Source organism: Gobius niger, assembly GCF_951799975.1.
Source record: "Gobius niger genome assembly, chromosome: 6".
NCBI classification, from domain to species: domain Eukaryota; kingdom Metazoa; phylum Chordata; class Actinopteri; order Gobiiformes; family Gobiidae; genus Gobius; species Gobius niger.
In genome coordinates, this window is record NC_136857.1 from 24,649,728 (window position 1) to 24,672,967 (window position 23,240).

Here is a 23,240-nt window from a genome sequence, read left to right on the forward strand (position 1 = left end):
GCTAGCATTAATTTGATGCTAACAAATGCTAAAGTAGTGCCACAATTTGAGCTCATTTTCAATTTACGTTAAAATGTTGACAGGAAGTAGTTGTTGCAACACATTAGCCGACAGGAAGTTAGTCTTATCTAGCAGTAGGTAAATTATAAAGGGTTTAGACCTAGACTCATATTTAAAGATTTTTTTTATCTGTTCAAGCACTATTTACAGCTACCGCTTCTAGCCTAGCTTCAAGAGCGCTAAGCTAACATTTTCAAAACGTGTTCATTGCTCACTACTTTGTAAATGTGATCCTATCATTTAAGAGTACTTCACAAAAACGTGGCTGATAAAACATAAAGTAATGAGTAGGCCTGTCACGATAAGTTCGATTTGTCGATATATTGAGCCACAAAACTGTTGCGATAAACGATATTATTGAAGACCTTTTAATGCCACAGAAACAAACTCTAAAGCTTAAAAATGACAGTAAAGCTTTGTTTGAAAAGTACTTCAAATATCCCATGAAATAGGCTACTACTTAGAGATGATAATAATTAAAAGCATTAGAAAAATGTGACATGAAAGTACAGATGATTTTTCAAACAATAAGTTAAAATAGTATTTATCGCGACATCCCTAGTAATGAGTAAACAAACAAACTCCTATAGAGATTTGGATTGTGTTGTCAAAACCACTAAGACTTCTGGGATTCCTGGTGCATCATTACATAAAAATAAAACCAATATAAAATCCAGTCCAATGGAAAATGACAGACTTCTATGGTAATGTTTAATTCATGACAATCTATCCCAACTCTATATTAAGTGGAGCGGCTCCATCTTCACCTCACCTTAGTGGTAACTGTTGGTAGTCTCGCCTCACAGACATCGGGCATTCTGGGTTAGTATTTAAGACCAGCTGTTTCTTTGAGAAAGGTCCAACAGAACTGATTGAACAAGTCTGAGAACAGTTTACCCTAAAAAACAAAATATAGAAACTTATGGGCTACAAGACTATTAAAAAATACCAAATGTAGGATCACATTCACAAACTACTAAACCATCTGTTGACTGCCCCCATCTGGCTGTCCTGTGTTGCAGTATTCAGTCGTATCATTTTACTTTTACTTTTATGCCTCTAGTTGAATATGTATTAACTCACGTTTCTCAATTTAAAAGAAGTATTACGTATGTAGATTTACTTACACACTTTTTTCCTCTGGTCTAATGCATTGTGGTTTCATATGAACCTGTTTCTAGAATAAACTAAATATGCACAGCCAGGACTGAGAAACTATCAATGTCTGAAAAAGGAAAAACAAGCTTTGTATCTTTACCTTGTTTATTAAACAGACTGTTATAAACTTCCACATTTGTATTGCATTCATTTGGTTAAGGTACTGCAGTACTTGCAGTCAAAGTTGTAGCTGTAGCAGCAATAGGCTATAATTTTGTAATATTGAAGTTTTCAAATGAGTAAAGAACTGTGTGTCAAAGGCAGATAATGCAGTGTCTCCTTAATTCCGTTTTCTGACTGTACTGACTCGAAATCTCTTGCACTCTTACTTCCGACGCCAGTGTTTCTTTACTTAGGAGGCGAAGACAATGTGTGAGAGGTTTTATCATATTTAAACAATCAAAATTATGAATTATTATGCTAGTAAAATGTCCAAAATTAAAAACGCATCCCACAAGTGCAACGACTTCAAATGTATTTTTTTTAATGTCTTTTTGATTGAATCAAAATAGTCAACAAAACAAGAGACTTAAGTTTGTTTGAAGATTTTTATTTATGAAAATATCTGTTTCTAAAAGTATTTACATGAACACAGTATCTGTAACTTGTCTGTCGCATTTAGGCTTCCGTCTTCGGACGGAGACAAACTGTATCGTTTTAGGCACATTGTACACATCATACCAACTCTTAACCAGACAAAACAAATAGTGGTCTAGACTCTAAACACTAAACACGTGATGCTGATGGTCAGCGTTTAAAGTAGAAGTGCTGCTTCAACATTTGTGAAGATTCTCATCCTGTGAATACTGAAGAGATTACAGCTGAGTAAAAACTTCAGAAGTACCGCTGTCACTAAACACACTGAACAGCCTTTGACACTTTAAAAGGAATCCATTTAACACCTTGAATATTTATCAGACCTGCCAGTGCAGCAAGATCTTTTATTTTTTCATATAAGATGTCAAAATACTGAACCATTTAGTTAATTTTGCAGTTTCACCTAAAGACGCATGAGTTGAGAAGGATCTTTGTTTACTAATACAGTATTTTCACAATGGGCTGTTCAGTGTATAGTGCATTTGCATTATTCTCCCTAAATTTCACGCTGAAATGAGATTTGACACAAAAACCCAATGTATGAAAAAGTCTTTCTTTCCCAGACCTCTCTCTTAATCCTATCTGCTACATCTGCAAATGTAAACAATATATTAAGTAGTATAAAACCATAAAGTGCTCACATCAAACATCCCTATATTTATATACAGGCCTCACCTCCTTCAGACTCTCTTTGTTTGTATCAAAAATATCCAGAGACTTAAGACTTGACTGGCAATTTACTACATGTACCACAGAGGAAACGCGTGATGGTCAAAGTGCCTTAGAAAATCATCCCTCTACAAAATCTTAACACAAGAGGCATTTTTTTACCTGAGCCGAAACGCACTGAAAGCTGTGACTTGTCTTTTACGCATTTATTTCTTCATCTTTCCTTGTGGATCGATGCTACAGCTCGAACAGTTCCTCGAAACCTGTTGGGATTGGAGCCTGCTCAGGTCTCTTCCTGGTTCGGGGGCCCATCTTCGGGTTCTTTGGCGTCTGGGGGAGCCACAGGCGAGGTGAGGTTCAGGTAACTCTGCTCGGTGAAGCTGTGAGAGGACAGCCTGGTCCCGTCCACTTTCACTCGGCAAAGGGCGTCCAAAATGTCCAGCTTTTCACGCGGTGCTGATGTAAAACTGAAGGAAAAAATTAGATATTTAAATGTGTATGGGAATGGAAAAGTAAAAGTCTATTAAAAATGGACTACTTTTATATTTAGGGAAATATAATCCTTTGATAAACCTGTTGAAGCTCGTACCTGACTGACGACGTGTGCAGCTCACCGAAACCGTCCTGGGACTGTTTCTTCTGCAAACAGGAAATATTTACGAGACCATGGTAACGTAGTGCACACATGCAGTACACAGTAGCCGAACCGATAGTGGTCATACCTCAAAGTTATACAGCGAGTGTGCGTTCCTCAGGGCGCGCTCCAGAGAACACACCTGATTGGACAGTTTCAGAGTCCGCTCCTGCAGCTGCCGGTTCTCAGCCTCCAAGACGGTGACTCTGTAAATGTCACAGAGGACGATGTTATAAATGAAAGACCACTCCGGGTATGTGTGTGACATGGGAGAGGAAGTATTATGCCTTTTGCAGGTATTTGGTAAGAAACTCAAACACATCTTTATCATTGTTTTACACTTAGTTGGAATATATAAAGATCCAGTAAGGGGCGGGCCATATGGTATCACATATCGTTATATCTGTAACACGTTCGTGGATCTTCTCTCTGGAATTTTAATAAAAAAATATGTGCTGCACCTCTTTGTAATGATTCAACATTAAAATGGGACATTATGGTATTGGATGGTGCATTTATTTCATTTGTTTAAAGCTTGACTGAAACTGTTGAAAAGTGTCTCTGTTAAAAAGATGAATTCCTTACTGGATTTAATACATGCGGCTGCTTCAGTGTGTTGTGTCCATTCCAAACTGTTTCCAGCTGTGAAAATGGTCAGTTAAGCCTTGATATGATGATTTACTTGTGCTCTACGGTTGACGCCGTCCTCATGCCTTTGCTCCCCATCTCCTCGGCTTCACTGATCCTCAGCAGCAGCTCTCGCCTCTGCTCCAGCAGCTTCTCGTTCTCCTGCATCACTGTGTCCGTGCGCTCCTTCTCCTGGAAAACGCGCAAACATCCCGCTTTAGTCAGAATTAGTGGCATCCTATTGTAATCCTTTTTTGGAAACAAACTCCATTTTCAAGGTTCACAATGACATTCTACTATCCATGGGCAATAGAAAACAGTCCTGCTGCTGATCGTTCCATCCTGATCTCTTGCCTGGCTCATCATGTTGGTCATCACGGTCCTACAGTGGTTCAGCTCCTGCTTGACGGAAAGGACCTTTGTGGTCATGGTGGACGACCACTCTGCATCTGTAGCTCCGCTTTCCTCTGGTGTACCACAAGGCTCCATCCTTGGCCAAGTCCTGTTCAGCTTGTACATACAGCCGCTTGGGTCCTTATCCTTTCACCTGTATGCAGACTATCTACAGCTCTACCTGCCCGTGCTCCCTAACCCAGTTGTGCCTTTTAACTCTCTCCATAATTGTCCGTCGAACTTAAAATAATGACTAACTTCCTACATTTAAATGAGTGTAAAAGTGAGTGCACAGATAAACCAGAAGGGGGCAGCGGTACCTTGTGGCAGAGGCTGGAGGCGAGCAGGAGGTCGTTCTCCAGTTTCTGAATGAGTCGGTCTCTCTGGGCTGTAGCCTTCAGGTAGATCAGTTTGGCCTGCCGCAGCTTGGTCTTGTGCTGGGACTGCTTTTCGTTGTACTTCCTGGTTCAGACACAGAGAGTGTGATTGACTTGTGAGACTACTTTTAAAAGCACACAATACGATCCGTTACCTGACGTGCGAGTCCAGCTGGAGGAGCACCTGCTGCAGCTCAGACTGGAGTCGGTCACACTCAGACTGACTGGATGCCAGCTCCTCCTGAAGTTTCAGAGTTGACTTTTGGCTGTTTTTTCCCTTTTGAAACGTAAACAATATAAATAGTTTAATCATTCAAGAGAAAATATCTAAAGTATGCTGTTGTTTTTTAGTATATAGCTGACTTCTTTCAAATAGCTCATGAGCAGAGTAGTAAAATATATGTTTGAATTGGGGAACTGGATACAGCAGATGATCAAAATAAATGTGTTTGGTCATGTAATTATACCAAGCCACTCTGCAAAACATTCAAGGTCATGGTAGCGATGACAAACATGCTCCCAATGCACGGAAACACTTATGCTTTATAGTTTAGTCTGCTGTTGTTGAATTTGTGACCTTGACAGAACCACTTTTTGTCTAACGCACGCACAGTAGGTTGACATCGCATGTTCCTGACCTCCTCCATGGCCTTCCTCAGCTCGCTCTCCAGCACGGCCAGGCGAGTGTCCAGTTGTTGGCTCCGGAGGCTCAGCTCGGAGTTGGCTCTGGTCAGAGACGCCTCTTTGAGTCTGAAGGCCTTCACCTGCTGCTGCAGCTCCTCCTCCCTCTGCTCCAGCAACTTCCTGAGAGAGAAATGTGGGCACAACTAATCAACTTGCAATGAAAAGAGAAAACAGGAGAGAACAGAGCTGCTTTACAAAATCATGAATTCAAAGCATGTGGGATTCATCAAGCAGAACAGATGATGACTTACTTAAAATGAATACAAATGGCCAATGATTTCAGAGACAAGATCTAAATAATGAATTGAGCCAGGTTGAATTTATGGTTCTATTTTGTTGATTACAAAGATTTTCCTGGAAGATTTTGGAGATCTAGTTTAGTTAGTAGCCTCTTAGCTTATTTTTTGTTTTGTGCGGGTTCAATAAATCCAGCTAGGAATTCTAAATTAAAAATCCCTCAGAAAACCTTCAAAATATTGTTAAGCACAAGACTAACAAAGTTTGGAGGATGCAGGTGCTACAAAAGGGAAGATGTTATTACAAGTGTGCAAAAATCTATTTCAGAAAACTGGCCCTAAAGTTTTGTAACAGCAAAACGGCGTCATCTGAGACGCCTTTTGTGCTATATGTGGATACCAAACACGTGAATATTTTTGTGTGAATGTGAATAGGTGTGGGAAAGAAGACGGGCCACTGTGATGGTGAACTGATTTCCTGAAAAACTACGGTGGGTGAGTTGAGAAAAAGTCATAAAATAAACATGGTAAAGGGTGTGTTAAGTTAAATTAAAAGATGTTAAGGAAGAAAACTAGCTAAAAATGTCTAAACTGATGACTGCGTGAAAAGTCTAGGCTTTCACCTGCTTTTTTCAGTTGCACAGTTTCAACTCACTTATACCAAAAGTTGTAACCATGTCCAATTGCATTGTCCCTGTGTAGACAGCCGTATCTGACCTGGCGATGTGCTCCTCGTGCTGCTGCGTCCTAAGAGCCGACAGGGCGTCGCTCAGGTCCCTGCTGTCCCTCTCCAGACGGCTGTTCTCTCCGGCCCGAGCCTCCTCCAGCCGCAACATGTGCTGAGCCGACTTTAACTGCTGCTGCAGCTCCACCACCTGACCACGAGTACAACTTTACATTCACGATCAATTTGCCCAGTAATATTCTTGGTTTTAGTCGACATAAAATAATAATTTGCAGTCTAAAATGAAACAAAAAGTAATCAAATGAAGACAAAAACTATGACAATATTTAATTTGTTACACCTTTGTATATTTGTTTTAAGTAATGGCACCCATCAAGTAAAACGCTCCACCGGCCTGACCTTCTTATCCGCTGTGATGAGGCGCGCTCTCTCGGCCTGCAGTTCCTCCTGTAGCCCGCTAGTGGTGCTGCGGTTGGAGGTGGTCCGTGCCAGCTCCAGCTCCAGCTCCCTCATCTTATTCTGCTGTCGGCTGCACTCAGAGACCTGTGATTGGATGCTCTGCTCGGCTTGGATTAACTTGGTCTGGACCTGCTTCAGCTCTGCACACAGCTGCACACGAAACAAGCAAAAAGCCTTGGCTACACACAGTCCCTTGTCTGAGTAGAAAGCAGAGAGCGATGCCCACCTTGAGTTTCTCCTGCTCCAGCAGTGTGTTGTGTTTCTTGATGTCCATGTTCTTCTCCTTCTCATATCTGAGCTCCCGTTCGGCTGAAGTGAACAGACTCTGGGCTCTCTGTAAATCCTGCTTCATCTGTCGCGCCTCCTCTACCCTTTGGTTCAGCACCGAGTCCTGGGACTACACAGGCAAAAACATACTTAAAGGATGAATTCATAGAGGTGTGCAGCAGTGAGTAAATGAGTACCTTAATGTGACCCTGCGTCTCGCTGAGTTGGGCCTCCAGAGTCAGCTGATGCTGAGACGACTGTTCCCGCTCTCGGTCCAGTTTGGCCTGAACTTGACTGAGCTCCAGCTTCAGATTGAAGATCTAACAAAAGAGACCTGGTTTATGAAATGCGATAAAAGCAGCTCTTACTGTTCCTGATTACTTTGTTGTAACCTGAAATAATGAAACACATCTAGTGTAGTTATTCCGAATGCTGCCAGCAGAGGGAGTTTCATGTACTAATGCTGTTCAATGCTACATATCCAGGAAATGCTTTCCTCACCTCTATATCAACTGCTAAGTTTAAGCCTTTCATTGCGAAGTAAAAACACTCGCCATAGTTTTACTACAGCCACATGGGCAAAACAGGGAAAATGGGAATTTTCTTCTTTTTGTTTTCTCTTTATTGAAACAGCTGCACAGCGAAGGGGAACAAGAGATTTTTTAACCAACAAAGTGTAAGACTTTAATAAAGACGTGAATGAGCTTACTACCAAATACCTGGGGGAAAAAAGCATAATACCCGCTCTTTAAGTTGAACACATAGTGCTGTCTTTATGGGATCTGCTAATCTGCACATACCTAGACCTCAACCAACATGTCATGGAAATAGTTTTGTTTTGTTATTAGAAAAGAGTTGAACAAATTAAGAAAGAAAAAGGGGGTATGGGCCTCCCATGTTTACGAGAATATTTCTATGCTGCCCAGTTGAGGTCCCTGGTTTGTTTGTGCTCTCCGGTCTACACAGCTGGATGGAAGGATATAGAGGGGACTATGATTAAAGGAATACCACTTAAAGCACTAATAGCAGATTCTAAATTGCAGTCCAAAATCAATCTTTCAACTGAACACATATCATTCACAACAATTACAGCCTGGAATGAAATAACCAAAATCTGTGGTTTACAGGAGGAATCTAAAATCCTGCGATGGTGTGCATATGACTCAGAATTTACTCCTAATAATTATGACAACAGATTTAAAACATGGATTTTGAAAGGATTAACCAACTATAATTCATTTGTCCACAAGGGGGCTCTGCAAACATTTGATGCTCTGAGGCAAAAACATGGGTTGGGCCATGAAGACTTTTTCAGGTACCTGCAAGTCAGGCACTATTTCAATCAGAATATTAAAATACCTTCACCTGACCAAGGGCTCTTACAAACATTTATGTCATTAACAAAATCCTTGTCCCTTACCAAAATTATTTCCAAACTATATAACAGCATCCTGCGGAGTAAACGGGAGAGCACCTACTACGTGAAAGAAAAATGGGAAAGAGAAGGGCACCTTACAGTAACTGAAGAGAAATGGGATCACATTTGTGAAATTCAGTGGGTCTCAACTGGGTCAAATACATGGCGTCAATTCTGCTGGAAAAACACAATGCGTTTTTTCATTACACCAGCACAAAAAAGATACCAGGGAACAGGAGATACATGTTGGAGATGTGGGGCTGCAGGGGCAAATCATTTCCATATTTTCTGGAGCTGCCAAATTATTCAAGAATATTGGGTAGAGATTCATCAACATATACAAAATGTATTTTCAATTGTTTTCCCCTTATCATTCAAAGCAATCTATTTTGGTGACATAGAACTGGATGGTCTTAACAATGGAGACAAGAAACTACTTTATATTCTCTTAGCGGCAAGTAAAAAGGCCATCACCAGAAGATGGCTCAAGCCTGGAAAACCAACAAACGAGGATTGGATCAACATTATTCACGACATCTACATCATGGAAAAAATTTCATCTCAGTTGAAACTGCAAATGGACTAATTTTACAGGATTTGGTCAAAATGGACAGAATATGTCAACCCGATAAGATCTGATTTCATGTAAAGTTGAAATATAAATACTGCTGATTGCTATTGTTGACAATGCTATGTAAACCAAAAGGGTACCCCACCTCTCTGTTGTTCATTTGTGCGAGTTCCATATGTAAAAATGGAAGAGCAAAATCACATTACTACTTTTTTCTTTGAAAGAAAATATGTAAAATGTTATTATTTGTCTCTTCAATAAAAAATAAATGTGAAAAAAAAGAAAAGAGTTGAAACCATACCTGGTCGGAACTGCCCTCTCTGGTCCTCACAGGGCTGCCCCTCTCCTCGGTTTGTAGGCTTTGTTTGTGGGCCGTAAGTGCTTCTTGGGTGGACTGCAGCTGGTCTCTCTGGTTCTTGAGCTGCTCGTTCAGACGTTGCACCGCCATCTCCAGCCTCCCCCTCTCCCCCTCAGCGCTGATCTTCTCCTGGACGCTGGCGCTCAGCTTGTTCTGGAGCTCTGCGATCGCGTGCCGCTCGGACGCCAACTCGTCCCTGAGAAAATAAAGGCCATGTTGAGAGGAGCTAGATTTTATGTCTTAGGGAGTTTAATTTACGCGGTTGATAGTTTTCTAAAAAAAAAAAACTCCAACGACACAGTTCTCTCTCACCTGAGTTTGTTGTATGCTGACTGCACACTGTCCAGCTCCCCTCTCAGCCGGTCGGCCTGCTGCTGGAAATGCTCCACCTGGATGTCGTTTCCTCTCTGGGCATCTTTAACCCGCCCCTCGGCCCTCACTTGCTCCAGCTCGATCTCCAGCCGACTGTAGGCACGCTCCAGCTGCGCCATCTGGAGAGGAAGGTGAGAATGGTGTTTCAGTCATTTCTACAGTGGGGGAAAAAATATTTGGTCGAAATCCAATAGACTAATAAGTCTATGGAGAACTGACCAAATACTTTTTTTCCTCACTGGTACATCTCATAATTCAGCGGTCATCAGAGTGCAACTGAAATATTAGTACAATTTAAGGAATGCAACAAAAATCCATGGGGTTTTATTATGAAACCATTCAGCTAACCTTGTAGTTTAGACCTCTACAAAAATATGATGAAATGTTAAAGCTTCTGGATAGGTTTAAAATGTACACGGCGAACCAAAGCTTGATTTTGAAACATAAATGGCAGATAGATTTTAGAATGATTAAAGGGGGGTATTATGCAAAATTGACATTTTAGAACCTTTAACTATGTTTCAATGTTCTCATCTTCGAGCCACTAAAGCATCTTTGAGTAATCTTTGGATCTAGTGGCTATTCTTAGCATTGCAGCAACAAGAGTTCCTACGTGGCTATGGTTAATACTTTCATTGCCGGGTAAAAAACACTTGCCGTAACTTCACAACAGCCACACAAACTGCCAGATCTATTTTTCTCCTCTCCCTTTTTTGAAACAGCGGTGCCGCAAAGGGAGCAAAAAGACAAAAAAAACAATTATGCCCGATATCCAAACCTTTTCCTCCAGAATGGCCTTCTCTCCTTTGACCTGCGTGAGGCTCTTGATGAGAGTCCGTCCCTGCTGGCACTCGGTCTGAAGACTGTTCAGCTCCATGTTCTTTTTCTTTACCTCCCGCTCAGCCAGTTGAAAAGCCTGACAGAGCGACAAAGTGCAACTCCAAAAGCTGATATTTTAACCAGTGAGTAAATGAATGACTGCGTAGTTGAACATATAATCTTTGACAAAGCATCTGGGGCCTTGTGTGCGCTGTACCTCCTTGTCCTTCTTGAGCGCTGCCTGAGCCGCGCTGAGGTCCAGCTCCAGCTGCTTCCTCCACTCCATCTCCTCCGTCAGATGAGCCTCCATCAGAGCCAGTTTCTCCTGAGCACTATCTCTGAGATGCTAGAAGTGACAAGAGAGGCCACATTGTTATTGTATCACTGCATATTATTTACGTTGTTTAAGATTCCAAGCCTCATCGTACATTGCCTGTGACAATATTAACATTTACCAATTTTAAGCACAGTACAGAAGAACTGGAAATCAAATATACAAATTATCATAGTTCTCAAAGTTAGTAGTAAATTCCTACCAGTTGTAAAAAAGACTCGTTTTTGATGTCTTCTCCATTCTTAAGGGGTTTCTCTTGAGCCTCATGCCTCCTCATTTCAGCTTCTAGACTTTTTATCTGCACCACAACAGTTCACATATTAACCAAACTCATTACTTTATACTAGTTCTGCATCAAGGGTCTTGTAAAATGCATCATTCATTGATTTACACCACTTTTGGACACCCTAGTCCTGGTATTTTCACACGGTACGTCTTCAGAACAGGTCTCCAATCTTTTATGCTACTTATGCTTTGATGACACTTGTGTAACTAACTTAGGTGAAGGTCACCCTGGAGGGTAAGAAGCCAGGATAATAACTAGAGATGCACCGATCCAGCTTTTTTGGTACTGATGCCAATATTGGGGGCTTGATTATCTGCCGATATCCGAACCGATACCAAGAGACTTTCTTAAAAGTGTCTTTCTCGGAGTGAAAAAGTGAATGTTCGTTTCTCCAGTTTAAGATCAATAAAGTCTTATCTTTTCTTGTCGTGATGCTACAGATCATGTTTTTCCATTTGTTTATTAATAGATAATATATATATATATATATATATAATTTATTAATAAACAAATGGAAAAACATTTAATCGGGATCAATGGGCTTTTTTGTATCCTTGGCTGCATCAAAGGCTTTTAGGTGAATTAATACAGTATAAACAACTCACATTGATCTGATCCTTACAACGTGCATTAAAAATATATTAGATCAGTTATTCTTTAGCAGCATTTCATAAACTAAAATACACTTGGCTACCCCATCACTTTAGGTATTTCTATCATACTTTCAGTTAATTCTCGTTAGCGCTAACATGCTGCAGCTAGCTTTAGCATGCTGTTGCTAGCCGCCACATTTTGTGGGGCGATCGAAAATGCATTTGCAGAGGTGAACTTAGCGATTACATTCTCCAGTTTCTGGGTTTCAAAATGAGCATGTCTATGTTTTCTCTTTATACGTGTTCGCAGATTGTGATCGGTGTATTAATTCAGAACAAAAAGGAAGTGAATAAACAATGTGGCCCGTCATGCATGTGTAGAAATGTAGAAAGACATTGGGAGGAGCAAAAACAACTGCTTGTTGCTGAGCTATTGGTTGGAGATCCCTTGTCGAGAACATTTCCCAACGATTTGATGAAATGTAGATATGAGCGGAAAAGGGGAAACCATTCAAAATGAATATGTGCCGGGTATTACATTATATTATTATGCCTTTGTCCCTCACCCTCCTGTGCAGCCCCTCCACCTCCCCCTCGTGCCGGTGCCTCTCCTCACGGCTGTTGTTCTGAGTCTCTCCCAGTAGGGCCTCCAGCTCCTCGTTCCTCTCCTCCAGCTCCTCCTTCTCCCCCTTCTGTCGCTTCAGCTGCCTCTGGAGCTCCCGCACCTGGACCTGGACGTCCTCCATTGCTGCCTGGCACCTGGGAAAACACACAGCGCGTTTACAGACGCCGTGAAGGGAGAGTAGAGTAAAGGGGCTGCCTGTGATCTATTTCAGAATGTACCGTTTGTGGATAGGATCGCTGTCGTTGGTGAACAGGGCGGATGTTGTTGGGTCAGTACCAAAGCCCTGCCGCTGCTCTTCTTTGGAACAAACATCTGGGTCGCTGTTCCTTGTGATCTAGGTGCACAAATGCAGTGTAAAAAATAATAATAATTGGGAGCAATCTTCTCAAACATTTTTACAAACACTGACCAACCTTATCCATAAGGTTCCTCTTCTCGGCCTCTAAAGTGTGCACCCGGTCTCTCAGAGCTCGGCTTTCAGAGTCCAGTTTGTCGTTTTGATCTTTGGCTTTCTGCAGCTTCATCATATCTGTAAAAAAATACAAATAAAACACGCGCACACACACACTCTCTCTAAGACTTTTTTTTTGCAGTTTGCAGCAATATAGTATAAATAATGTGTCTTTAGCTCTTTAATTGAAATCACTGCAACCCAAAGTCATGAGTTTACACAAGTCAGTCTCACCACTGATTTTGAGTTTGTCCACTTCCTTTTTCAGGTGTTCTACTTCTTGGACTGCTCCTTCAAGCTCGCCCCCTGAGATAATAACAAATACCATGACAACAATCTGGAAAATGTACCTCATGGGTGGTCAAATAGACTCACTGACAATTAGATTCTCAATGGGTAATACACAAGACTTCTGTTTTTTGCAATAGAACTCCACTTTGCTCCCTGAACGTTATAAAACCTGCTAATGAACTCTTCCCTGTGAAGAAATTGGGTGTTACAAATACATAAGGAAAGTGGGCATGGAAAGTCCCCGTACCACTGGAGTCTACGTTGTTGTTTTTGGCCCCGTCCAGTTCGTCGGTGAGTCTCCTGATGTCCTGATGAGCCATGGCCAGCCTCCGGGACGCCTCTTCCAGGTCCCGCTCCAGCCTCTGCCGCTCCATGCGCTCCTGGGTTATCTCCTCGATACGCGCCTAAGAGCAACAAACTGGTTCAAAGCACTTTATTCACAAACGTTATGATGAAAAAATAATTGTAGGAAGGCGCATGCAGTTTGTCATCTTTGCAGTCCTGGGGATAAAAGGATTAGATTTTAGTATTGATGTGAAAGACTTTTCACTATTGAGCAGGAACAGAACACCACAAGGAACAATGTGTTTTGGCAGATTTTACACCCCTGATGCCCTCCCAACTGCAACCAACACCACATCACACCACACCATATGACAACAACGCTCGAGGGACATTGGAACCGACTGCCTTCTGGTTGCAGGGCAATTGACTGTGCCACTGAACCCCCAGTATAAGTATTAATCAGAAATATCTAGTCACACTTTACAGCACGGTAAAAACATGGTAAGAGGATGGAAAATGGAATGGATTTGGCTAACTTCCTGTTGGCCAGTGTAGGGTAACGACTACTTCCTGTCCACGTTTTAACGAAAATTATGAATAAGATAAGAGTAAAAAAAGAAAAGAAAAGTGAACTAAACATCAAGGCGAGAGTGTTCATAAAAATAAGTTCAGATGGCGGTGCTTTTTTAGCACTAAATAGACGTTAGCCGTTAGCTTCAATGCTAAGACGTGGCTAACTCTCCACAAGAATAAAAAATACAGGACAGGAAACAGTTGAAACCCTTGGAAGTTAGCATCATACTGCTTTGCAACATTTGGAGTTTTTAGCCTGGCAACTCTGCATACATGAATGATAATGCATCATGAATAATAATAATAATGCATTTTTCAACTGTGTTTTCATACTATTAGCAAGAACAAAGCGTGTTACATGGTAATTTACAGTCATTAAATATGGTTAGGGTAATCACATTACTGTGAAAATAGAATGACAGATGCTTGTTTTACATTAATTATTATTAAGCAGGTAGCATAAATACCTAATCTAACCTGCTACGATGCTATTACTGTGCGCTGTAAAGTGAAGCTCTACTCAATATTTCAATGGACCGCAGCGGCTGGGGATTTCCTTTTGTGGGCACCATTTGGTATGTGCAGTGATGTCGGACAATGATTTAACAAGCTGTGCGCCAGACGGCCTTCAGTTAAAACTGTCAGCTTCTGCTTCTGCTTTATAGTGAGAGTTTATATTAAAGTGACAACCTGTAGAGGACATGCTTCAGCCCCGTGACATGCGTAATAGTAACACTGGGTTAGTGCGTGGAGGTCATGCATGCACAGGTATGAAGTCATTGCTGTGGCTCCATGATTGAGGTTAGTTGAAGTGAAGATTGTGGATTTGGACGTACAGGAGTGAGATTGTGTTTACTCTGACCAGATCTGCGTAGACCAAACAGCTTCTTCCATGGACTCTGGTGCGGACACTGCTAAAAATCAAAGACCAACGTGCGCAAAAAACTTACAAGGCGGTAAACGTATGGTCACACATTCATAGCATGTTTCCTAGAATGCAGTTATTTGTTTCACAGTCTACCGTCTGTGGATGTGGAGTGGGAATGAATAATAGCACTTTGATAGGCTTGTCAAGCTTGTAAAGCGCAAAGTCAAAGCCAAAATTATAAATATATCAAGATGAACAACGGATTCTCAGACATCCAGGTAGATAAATAACAAGAAGCCATTAAAACGATACAGCTGCAAATTTTTTCTTGACTTTCTTGGCGCAGTTTCGGGGTGAGTTCCTTCTCCTGAGAGCAATCGAAACACTTTGTAATCTTGTCGCCTAATCTTTTCTAAGTCAAGAAAATGTCCATCTGTATCATTCTGTTATATCAAAATGTTCATATTGTAATAGTAAATGGCAACTGTATTTGTTTTCCACTTATCAGTGTTACCAGCAGAGACTAAACTGGACATTAATGTTTCTGTCATGATGGCAAAAACTACAATGGAGCGTCTTCAGATACAGGACTGAAGGATTCAGATGCACAAAAGCACACCTGCGAAATTCATATAGATCCATTATGGCTCCAGGTCTCCATGGAGATATGTGAATGGGCTCACCTTGGCCATGTTCTCCATTGTCTTCTGCATTTCCTCCTTCTGCGACCACAGCCCCTCGCCCACGGACTGCCTCAAGTGCTCCATCTCCTGGGATCAAAGAAGCAAAGAGAAAATCCAATATTAAACAGTTTAAGCTCTGAACAAGCAGTTATTACCAGTAAAAAACAGATTCAAACAAACAAACAAACAAACATGGCTGAATGATATTGAAGTAACCTGCGATATGGCTGTGCAATATCGCGATAACGATATTATTGCAATATTTCACTAAAACATTTCAACACAATATGCTCCATTCTAATTACACAAATGTTAACTTGCATGTGAAGTTGTTCCCCTGCATCTTGGCCTCTTGAAAAATAGATTTTTAATTTCAATTACTTTTATCCTGGATAAATAAATGGCAAATAAAAACAAAAACAAAAAAACAAATTGCAAGTAACTAGTTTTTAAGCAAGTGTCAAAACAAGGCTTAAAAAAGACTACATCAGGACTAAAACAATTTATCAAGGAAATGTTTGAAGGGACTATACAGTGTTTAAAAATGTTAAAATTATGTATTTTCCTCCCCCTACATGTTCTAACAATGTCCTAATGTGTAGAATGAGCCCAGACCTGTTCACCACAAATGCCTCTAAAATCCTGCACTGTCACTCAGAAAGGTGTTACTTCAGGTCCGAAGTGCCGTCATGCACGAGCTTAATATAGAAGGTGCAGTCACACGTATGACCTGAGGTGGCAGTAGTGAGAATAAATTGGCGAACTTGCATCTAGCCCCTTTAACTAAAAGTGAACTTTTGCAGATTTTTTTGACTGAGTTTACAAAAAAATATATCGATCCCGCTCAGATGGAGGCTTTAGTGATATTGCAATATATTGTGGCTTCTTGCGATACAGATATTGCATCACCTAATATTGCAATACGATATATTGTGCAGCCCTACAAACAATGGATTAAATTTGGTTTCTAGATAGGACATTTGTCATCTGTATCTGACCCCAGCCTCCTACAAACCACTGAGGTTTACAGTAACAACAAGTGTAATATATACTATTAATACAAAAATTAGACCATTGCTTTACATTTACCTGTAAATGCATTTCCCTGTATTCCCCGCTCAGACTGTGTCCCTCCAGCCTCCTCTCTGCCTCCTCGAGTCGCTCCAGCAGAGTGGCCCTCTCCACCAGCAGATAGGCCACCAGCTCACTGGGAGTGTTCAGGCCGATCTCCCCCAGGTCCTTCTGGGCCAGCATCTCCGCCAACTCCTTACTCTCCCCCTCTGAAGGAAATTAACATGCAAATCACTGGACAGCAGGAGGCAGATGATTTGCTGTGGCTAATTCACATGATTTCAAAATAAAATAGTTGGGTTTGCAAAATATGGCCACTGCTTGAAGTGCGTTTTGTAACATTATTTAACATTAGAAATAGCTAGAATCTTTTTGAAAGAACACAATGTGCAAGAATACAATAAGCTAAATGTGTTACTCGAAGGCTGGCGAAGAGGAGATCTTTCTAGTGCATGAGGTCAGATGTGCAGTATTCAGTGTTTGGTATTTGAAATATGCTGACAGATGGCAGCCTTGCTCTGTATATAAAGTACTAGTTACCCTGCTGCTGCCGGATGTGGTGAAGCTCCAGACGCAACTGCTCGTTGTCTCTCTCATAGTCTGCCATGAGACTCTCTCGCTCCTCCAGGAGGCCGCGGATATGGGCCACGTAGCTTTCCACCTAGAAACAGCGTCACAAGATCTGTTGATTAGCATTAGTTAATAAATAAATAGTTAAAAGTTGGATGTTGTTTGTTTAATAATGTTTTTAATGTTGGATGTACTGCCATTAAGCAATCCATTAGTGGACAAAATTACCATTACTATCATTTCTTGTTTCAATATCATGATGTTGCCATATTGTTGCACTCCTAACACTGTATTTTACCATATAATTCTTGCAAACACAGAGAGCCTACAGGAGTGTTTGTTTCACCTCCTCCATCTCGCCGGCCTGCTGTGTCCTGAGACTCCGCAGCTCCTCATTGGCCGACAGCAGTTTGGCCTCACACTCTCTGAGCTGCTGTGCCAGGTTATCCTGCTGCGGCCCACGACTGAGCCCCGGAGGAGAACCCCCTTCCACTGGGACCTGGGGGCCACAGCTAAGTCAATGAGGGAAAACTACAAGACATACAGTATTCAAGATAAGTACGTGTTGAATTACAATTTCTACTTGAATGTTGTACTGATTAAACAGTTCGACATCTAGTTTGTCATCACGGCTGGTGTCTGATCTATTTACCCGACACATTCAGGAGACGAAAGGACAACAGCGGGGCATACCGCCACTAAGCACCTGTCACTGAACTCAGAGCTGTACAATAAGGCCTGTAACCGGAGAGTGCAGCGAGGAGGGCCGCTGAAGGACAGGAGCAGACGACATGCGTACTATTGTTCACAAAGACCGGATCGGGTCTCTGCTCGAGGTACTTACACATCAGACCACAAGAGACTGGGCTGTGTCAAATACACTTGACTTTTGATATTTGGAATATATATATTTTTTTAAACTAAGGTCGCAGAAATTAGGTTGATTATGTGGAGGTTTGCAAAATATTTAACAGCTACATAAACAATTCCTCCAATTCTTCTTAATCGAGTGCATTTTCTCCAGTTCAGTTTTGCCCAAATCTACAAGCTTCTCGACTGGAGCTTACAGCCTATTCACCTTATTCCGGAAGTTCACGTGGGCTCCGCCATGAATTGTGCCCGCCCCTTTTCTCCGATCAGTTAACATGGGACTGGAAAAGTCCAGATAAAATCAGTCACTACACGAAAACAAAGCCGTTTTCAGGCCGCGCAGAGAAAAGGTGCAGTGTTTACATGTTGGTGCAAATGAGTGCAGAGACAAGGCAAAAAGAGACAAAAGTGAGCGGGGCGGAATAAGGTGAATAGACCAGAGTAGCGGCTCATTTGAAAGCTAAGACCTACAAATCTCTTGAAAAAGAGAGTTTTAATCTCAATGAATTATTATCCTGAATAAATAAAGGTAAGGAAAAGCTGATCGTGACTTTATTGTCGCTGCGTCTTTGTCACATTATTGAAGCGTTTTGGTCGTGTTTTTGTCACTTTTATGTCATGTTTATGTTGCTTTTTCATCGGTTGCTATTGTGACACGTTTTTGTCAAGTTTTTGTGGCTTTATGTTGCTTTTTTATCCTCGTTTTCTTTGCTATTTTGACTCGTTTCCAATAACCTTTTAGATTTGGGTAAAGCCAACCTGGAGGAAAAAAAAAGTGCACTCGGTTCAGGTGGGGGTTAAGAGGTTAAATATAAATAAAGGGTAAAAACAATCAAGCACAGTAAGTACACAACTACAGTAAGTTTTACCAGGTTTCCTGAACTACTTTGATCATTATTCATTGTGTTCTGAAAGTATTTATCAGGGCTGGGACAAAATATCGGATCGTATCGCAATCCTTTTTGCTGCAATATCAAGAATTGATACTTTATCAAGCATCGCAATACTTTCAAGACTTGTGTTTGGAGGCATTTTTATCACTCCTTTGTTTTCCAGTAGAACTTCAGTAAATGTCAAATGGCATTTGTTTTATAAACTTTGGAAACATGACTTTTTACACATTCTAAGGTAAACATATTACTTGTCATAAATATTGTATCACAATATGTATCGGATCATGACTAATGGGGAACATCCCAGCCCTAGTATTTATACCCATCTATTAATTCCTATGTTATAATTATGTTAAAATCTGAAATTCAAAATGTTCAACTTATACTATACTTTTTCTCCAAAAATCTAACATAATACAAGCTTGTATCATGGGCAGTCAAAGGACTTCACCACATACCGCAACTTTTCAGAATGTGGAGCTCAATGGAGCACTAAGAGCAATGAAACAACTTGCAGTTGTTGTAGAGGGTCTGAAATGATCTACTTTGATGACCCTACACAGTTTTTCTATGTAGGGCCATCTGAGTCAAAGTTTTAGTGGTATAAAAGAAATGTATTTTATTTTAGTTCAGTCACAGTTATAATAAAATAGAAAAAGATCAAAGATGTCTGAACACTGAACACATTTGTATCTGCAACACCAGGCTTTGCCACAGAACAGTGTTTCCCAAACTCATTTTAATTGGGCCGGCATTACAAAGGGTAAGAAGAATGTTGACCCACATTCATGGTCTGGTTTAGTAGCCTGGCCAGCCATAACCATTTTCTCAATGAGCTTCATAAGGTCGTCCCCTGAAATAGTTTCCACAGTCCTGTAAAGTTAAAAATCCAAAACATCTGACTCTACTGTATTTACTTACTTCTACCTATTAAACGACTGAACTAATAAAGCAGCATACCTCTCGAGGATCCATGGTCACTTTTGGAACAGGAGCATCATCTGTGACACAAATGTTTTCCCTTTTAGGTCCAGTCCACACACCGGAGTCCACATGGCATCTCCCAAAGAGTACCTTTATAAACTAAATCCTTTATTGTGGTTGAATACTGTCCATAGCAACTGCCGCTCTCCACTGTAACAAAAGCACAATAATGTGGTCAAGTTTGGACATGCAGACAAATGCTTAGATACACATTACATGACCTCAAGCTATGCAAAAAGGGAAGCTGATAAGCCGCAGCTGAGAGATAGATAGTCGTAAAACAGACATTCAGTATTGTTGAGTTTAATCTCTTGTTTAACCCCCACCTGAGCCGAGCACATTTTCCCCAGTTTGGCATTACCCAAATCGAAAAGCTTCTTGAACAAAGCTTCAAAATAGCGACGAAAAAACGGATGAAACTACAACAAAAAAGTGAAGAAGAAAAAAAGCAACAAAAGAGTGACAAAAACACAATAAACAAGCGACAAAAGCGATGAAAAAGTGATGTAAAAGCAGAAAATAAAAGAGCCACAAAAGAGCGATTTTTGGCTTCTGTTGCCATGCTGTGACTTCATTTGCATATAGATCAAATACATTTTTCAGTGTCACTTATGTATGCCTCACCAAACCAGCAGTATGGAGCAGATAGACGAAGTACCCTAAGTATCTCTGTGTTACTTCAATGCGCATTGTACATCTTAAAAGGTGCATTATGTAGCTTTAAATGCTGGGAAAAAGAAGAGTTGATATTAGTGTGTTTTTGACCTTTCAGTGACCCAGTGGCCGTGTGGGTGGTTGGCTTGGCGCCTTTAGTTTCCATCACAGTGGCCTCTCTTTTTTTTCTAGGGTTACTGTTTTATGGATGTAATCTATCCATAACCATGGAGACAGTTCCATCAGCAGTGAAAACCTACCAGAAACCCCAAAACAATTGATCCTGGAGCATCCCAGAGGTCACTGGGATGTAAAGTAAAGGCCCCGATGCTAACCACCCATACAGCCACTGGGTCAAACATGTATTACCAACATTTTTCCACATAAAAAATTACATAATGCACTTTCAAGAAAGCTTAAAACAAACTTAAATAGGGAGAATGCAGTCTCCTCCAGTTCATGCTACCATAATAACAATACGGTCATCACAATAATACCCTTACACTACTGCTGTTTTATCCAGTCAGCTACAAATGTCATAGTTTCTATTAAATAAGGAATTACATGTCAAACATAGAACAAGCTATAATAATAAAATATAGATGCAGGGTATGCTGGTGATGCCACAGCACGGCAACAGAAGCCAAATGAATGCATATTACACTGTAGTTATCTGTAATTATTTGTTCTGACACAGTCCAAATGTTGAGGGCTCTGTTTAGAATGACTATACATCACATTCAACAATTAACTCTCTAACAAGGTGACCTAAATCAGTGCTGACTTGCTGATTCCTCTTACATTCTGCTCGACTATCCAACTACTAGACCAAAACATTTCCCAGCTGTCCCCCAAAATGTCTGCAGAGGAGGAGCAACTGGGCTTCTTTTTCGTGGGACAAGAGCTTTGCATTCCTCAAGCATGGAGCCTCAACGAGGGAAGGCACACGCTGTCAGTACAATGTGTAGTAATCTACGCCAATAAGCCCTGAGCATGAGTCAGATTTTGTAACCCAAAGTGATGAAAAACAAAGTTAGTCCCAACTTGGGAAAGGACACAGGGGGGACTTGCAGTGAGCTAACTTAAAGCTACGCGCTAACGGGAACATTCGCTCTGGCATTTTCAAGTCTGGGTTCGGATGGATTCGGTAACATTTTATGCACATTTTGGTAGAAAGTGGGGGTTAGGAAATGCAGTAAAATGGTAGTTCAAACACTGAAAAGGAGGTCTCTGTGTTGTCTCTGTGGATGTACTCACCATTTTAGGAGCGTTGGAAATGCTAACGGGCAGGCGCGGCGCAGGGACTTGGCTTCTGTGGGTTCCTAGGCAACGGGTCGTACCATTATCAGAGAATGGGGGTAAAGCCAAAGGATTTAAAGTATGACGGGTTTTAATACTTTTGAAAATATTACTTATTTGAAGGATGACATCAGCTGCATAGTTATTATTTTTATTTCAGCAAAGCAGCAATTTTAATGAAGGGTAGAACAGTTATTTGTGTTAAAAAATGTAAGCTGCTGACAGGAACGTAACATGTAACTTTACCTCCATCTATATATTATATAGATCAGGGGTACCCAAACTTTTTGTCTCCAAGGGCCAAAATGAAAAAGTGTCGCGGGCCAAACACGAAAAACACATATAACTACAAATTATGAAGTTACTTTATTTTATTTACTTTTAATGTTTTCGATACACTACATTTGCATTTGTTTCTATCTATGCATCTATGTTTCTATCTATAACATGCTATATTAATACTCAAACTCAAAGAAAATGCCACATTAGATTATTTTGAAAGTGTTAGTTCAGCATCAAGTCTTTTATAAGTCACTTTTTATTAACATATACTGTTGTTGATGTTAACAACCTTTGCAATAAAAGTTGGAAAACTGTGAAAGTTGCTGGTACAACGCTCTGTAATCGATAAATACCAGAGAAAGACACCACAACAGTGTTTCCTTTGTGAAAGGAGTGAAACAGCGCCCCCAATTTGACGCTGGTGGTCAAAAATTGTACTGCATCCATACTTATCTTTGAGAATGAATAGAAGAGAGTTAGTATTTACCACATGCGCAAAAGAAGGTCACTCTGTGGCGGGCCAACAAAATTGTTTCGGCGGGTCAAATTTGGATCGGGGGCCCCACTTTGGGCACCCCTCATATAGATAGAGGTAAAGTTACATAGCAGTTTGACTCACTCATTTCTTATCAACTTAACATGGTCAGCACGGCAACTTTTTTTCCCCCAGCACGGCAGCAGTTTCAAATTGTTTGCCTTCATCTAAGTCACTTCCTGTCAGTGTCCAATAAGGAAGTTATTTATTTATTTACAAACAAATTGGCAATTTTGAACAAGTTAAAATGACAGTAGTAATTCAAGGCACCAGACACTAAAGCAACACAAATTAAATAAAGCATAAAACAAAATAAAGATTCATTCACGCACACTCGCCCAAAGCAGTTTCCATTCGGGGGGTTTCTTCAAAAACATTCAGATTATCAAATACATTAAGACGAGATAGTGCAGATTTACATTTCATACAATTTAAAGATATCAGATTGTTTCCTTCAAGTTGTCTTTTAAACACTGTAAAAAAATAAAAATATGCTTGACTTTTTTCCATTTGCAAGAATGAAAAAAATATTTTTGAAAGGCTTAATAAATTGTTCAAAGCATAGTCCGTCTGTGAAGCTATAAAATCACAAAAATGGCCAAACCAAAGAAAGCTGGGTACGATATACTTTTAACTATATTTTTTTTGCAAAAACTGTGTCTAATGTGTCATGTGCACTTTAAACCTTTTGGAATATAATAATGTACTAT

General features: G+C 40.6%; 1 protein-coding gene across 5 annotated transcripts; it reads right to left on the bottom strand.

Annotated features, from left to right (window-relative positions):
- Positions 1–2,061: 2,061 nt before the first annotated feature.
- On the bottom strand, positions 2,062–21,738 carry ccdc30 (coiled-coil domain containing 30). 5 transcript variants are annotated; one of them, XM_079557987.1, is made up of 29 exons: positions 21,672–21,738; positions 19,737–19,910; positions 17,360–17,512; positions 16,984–17,104; positions 16,462–16,652; positions 15,373–15,459; positions 14,658–14,735; positions 13,211–13,367; positions 12,907–12,978; positions 12,635–12,750; positions 12,440–12,555; positions 12,163–12,355; positions 10,920–11,015; positions 10,601–10,729; positions 10,343–10,480; positions 9,505–9,683; positions 9,136–9,388; positions 7,044–7,166; positions 6,806–6,976; positions 6,520–6,729; positions 6,153–6,310; positions 5,154–5,319; positions 4,671–4,792; positions 4,459–4,600; positions 3,801–3,937; positions 3,207–3,324; positions 3,074–3,123; positions 2,748–2,951; positions 2,062–2,702 (listed from the first exon to the last, which is right to left on the bottom strand). In XM_079557987.1, the coding sequence occupies exons 2-28, from the start codon at positions 19,749–19,751 to the stop codon at positions 2,768–2,770; spliced, it is 3,675 nt and encodes a 1,224-aa protein (XP_079414113.1). In that variant the 5' UTR covers positions 19,752–19,910; positions 21,672–21,738; the 3' UTR covers positions 2,062–2,702; positions 2,748–2,767. The 5 variants fall into 5 exon arrangements, with proteins under 5 accessions (XP_079414113.1, XP_079414114.1, XP_079414112.1 ...); XM_079557988.1 differs by having other exon boundaries at positions 2,062–2,951; positions 14,658–14,732; XM_079557986.1 differs by having other exon boundaries at positions 2,062–2,951.
- Positions 21,739–23,240: the final 1,502 nt, after the last annotated feature.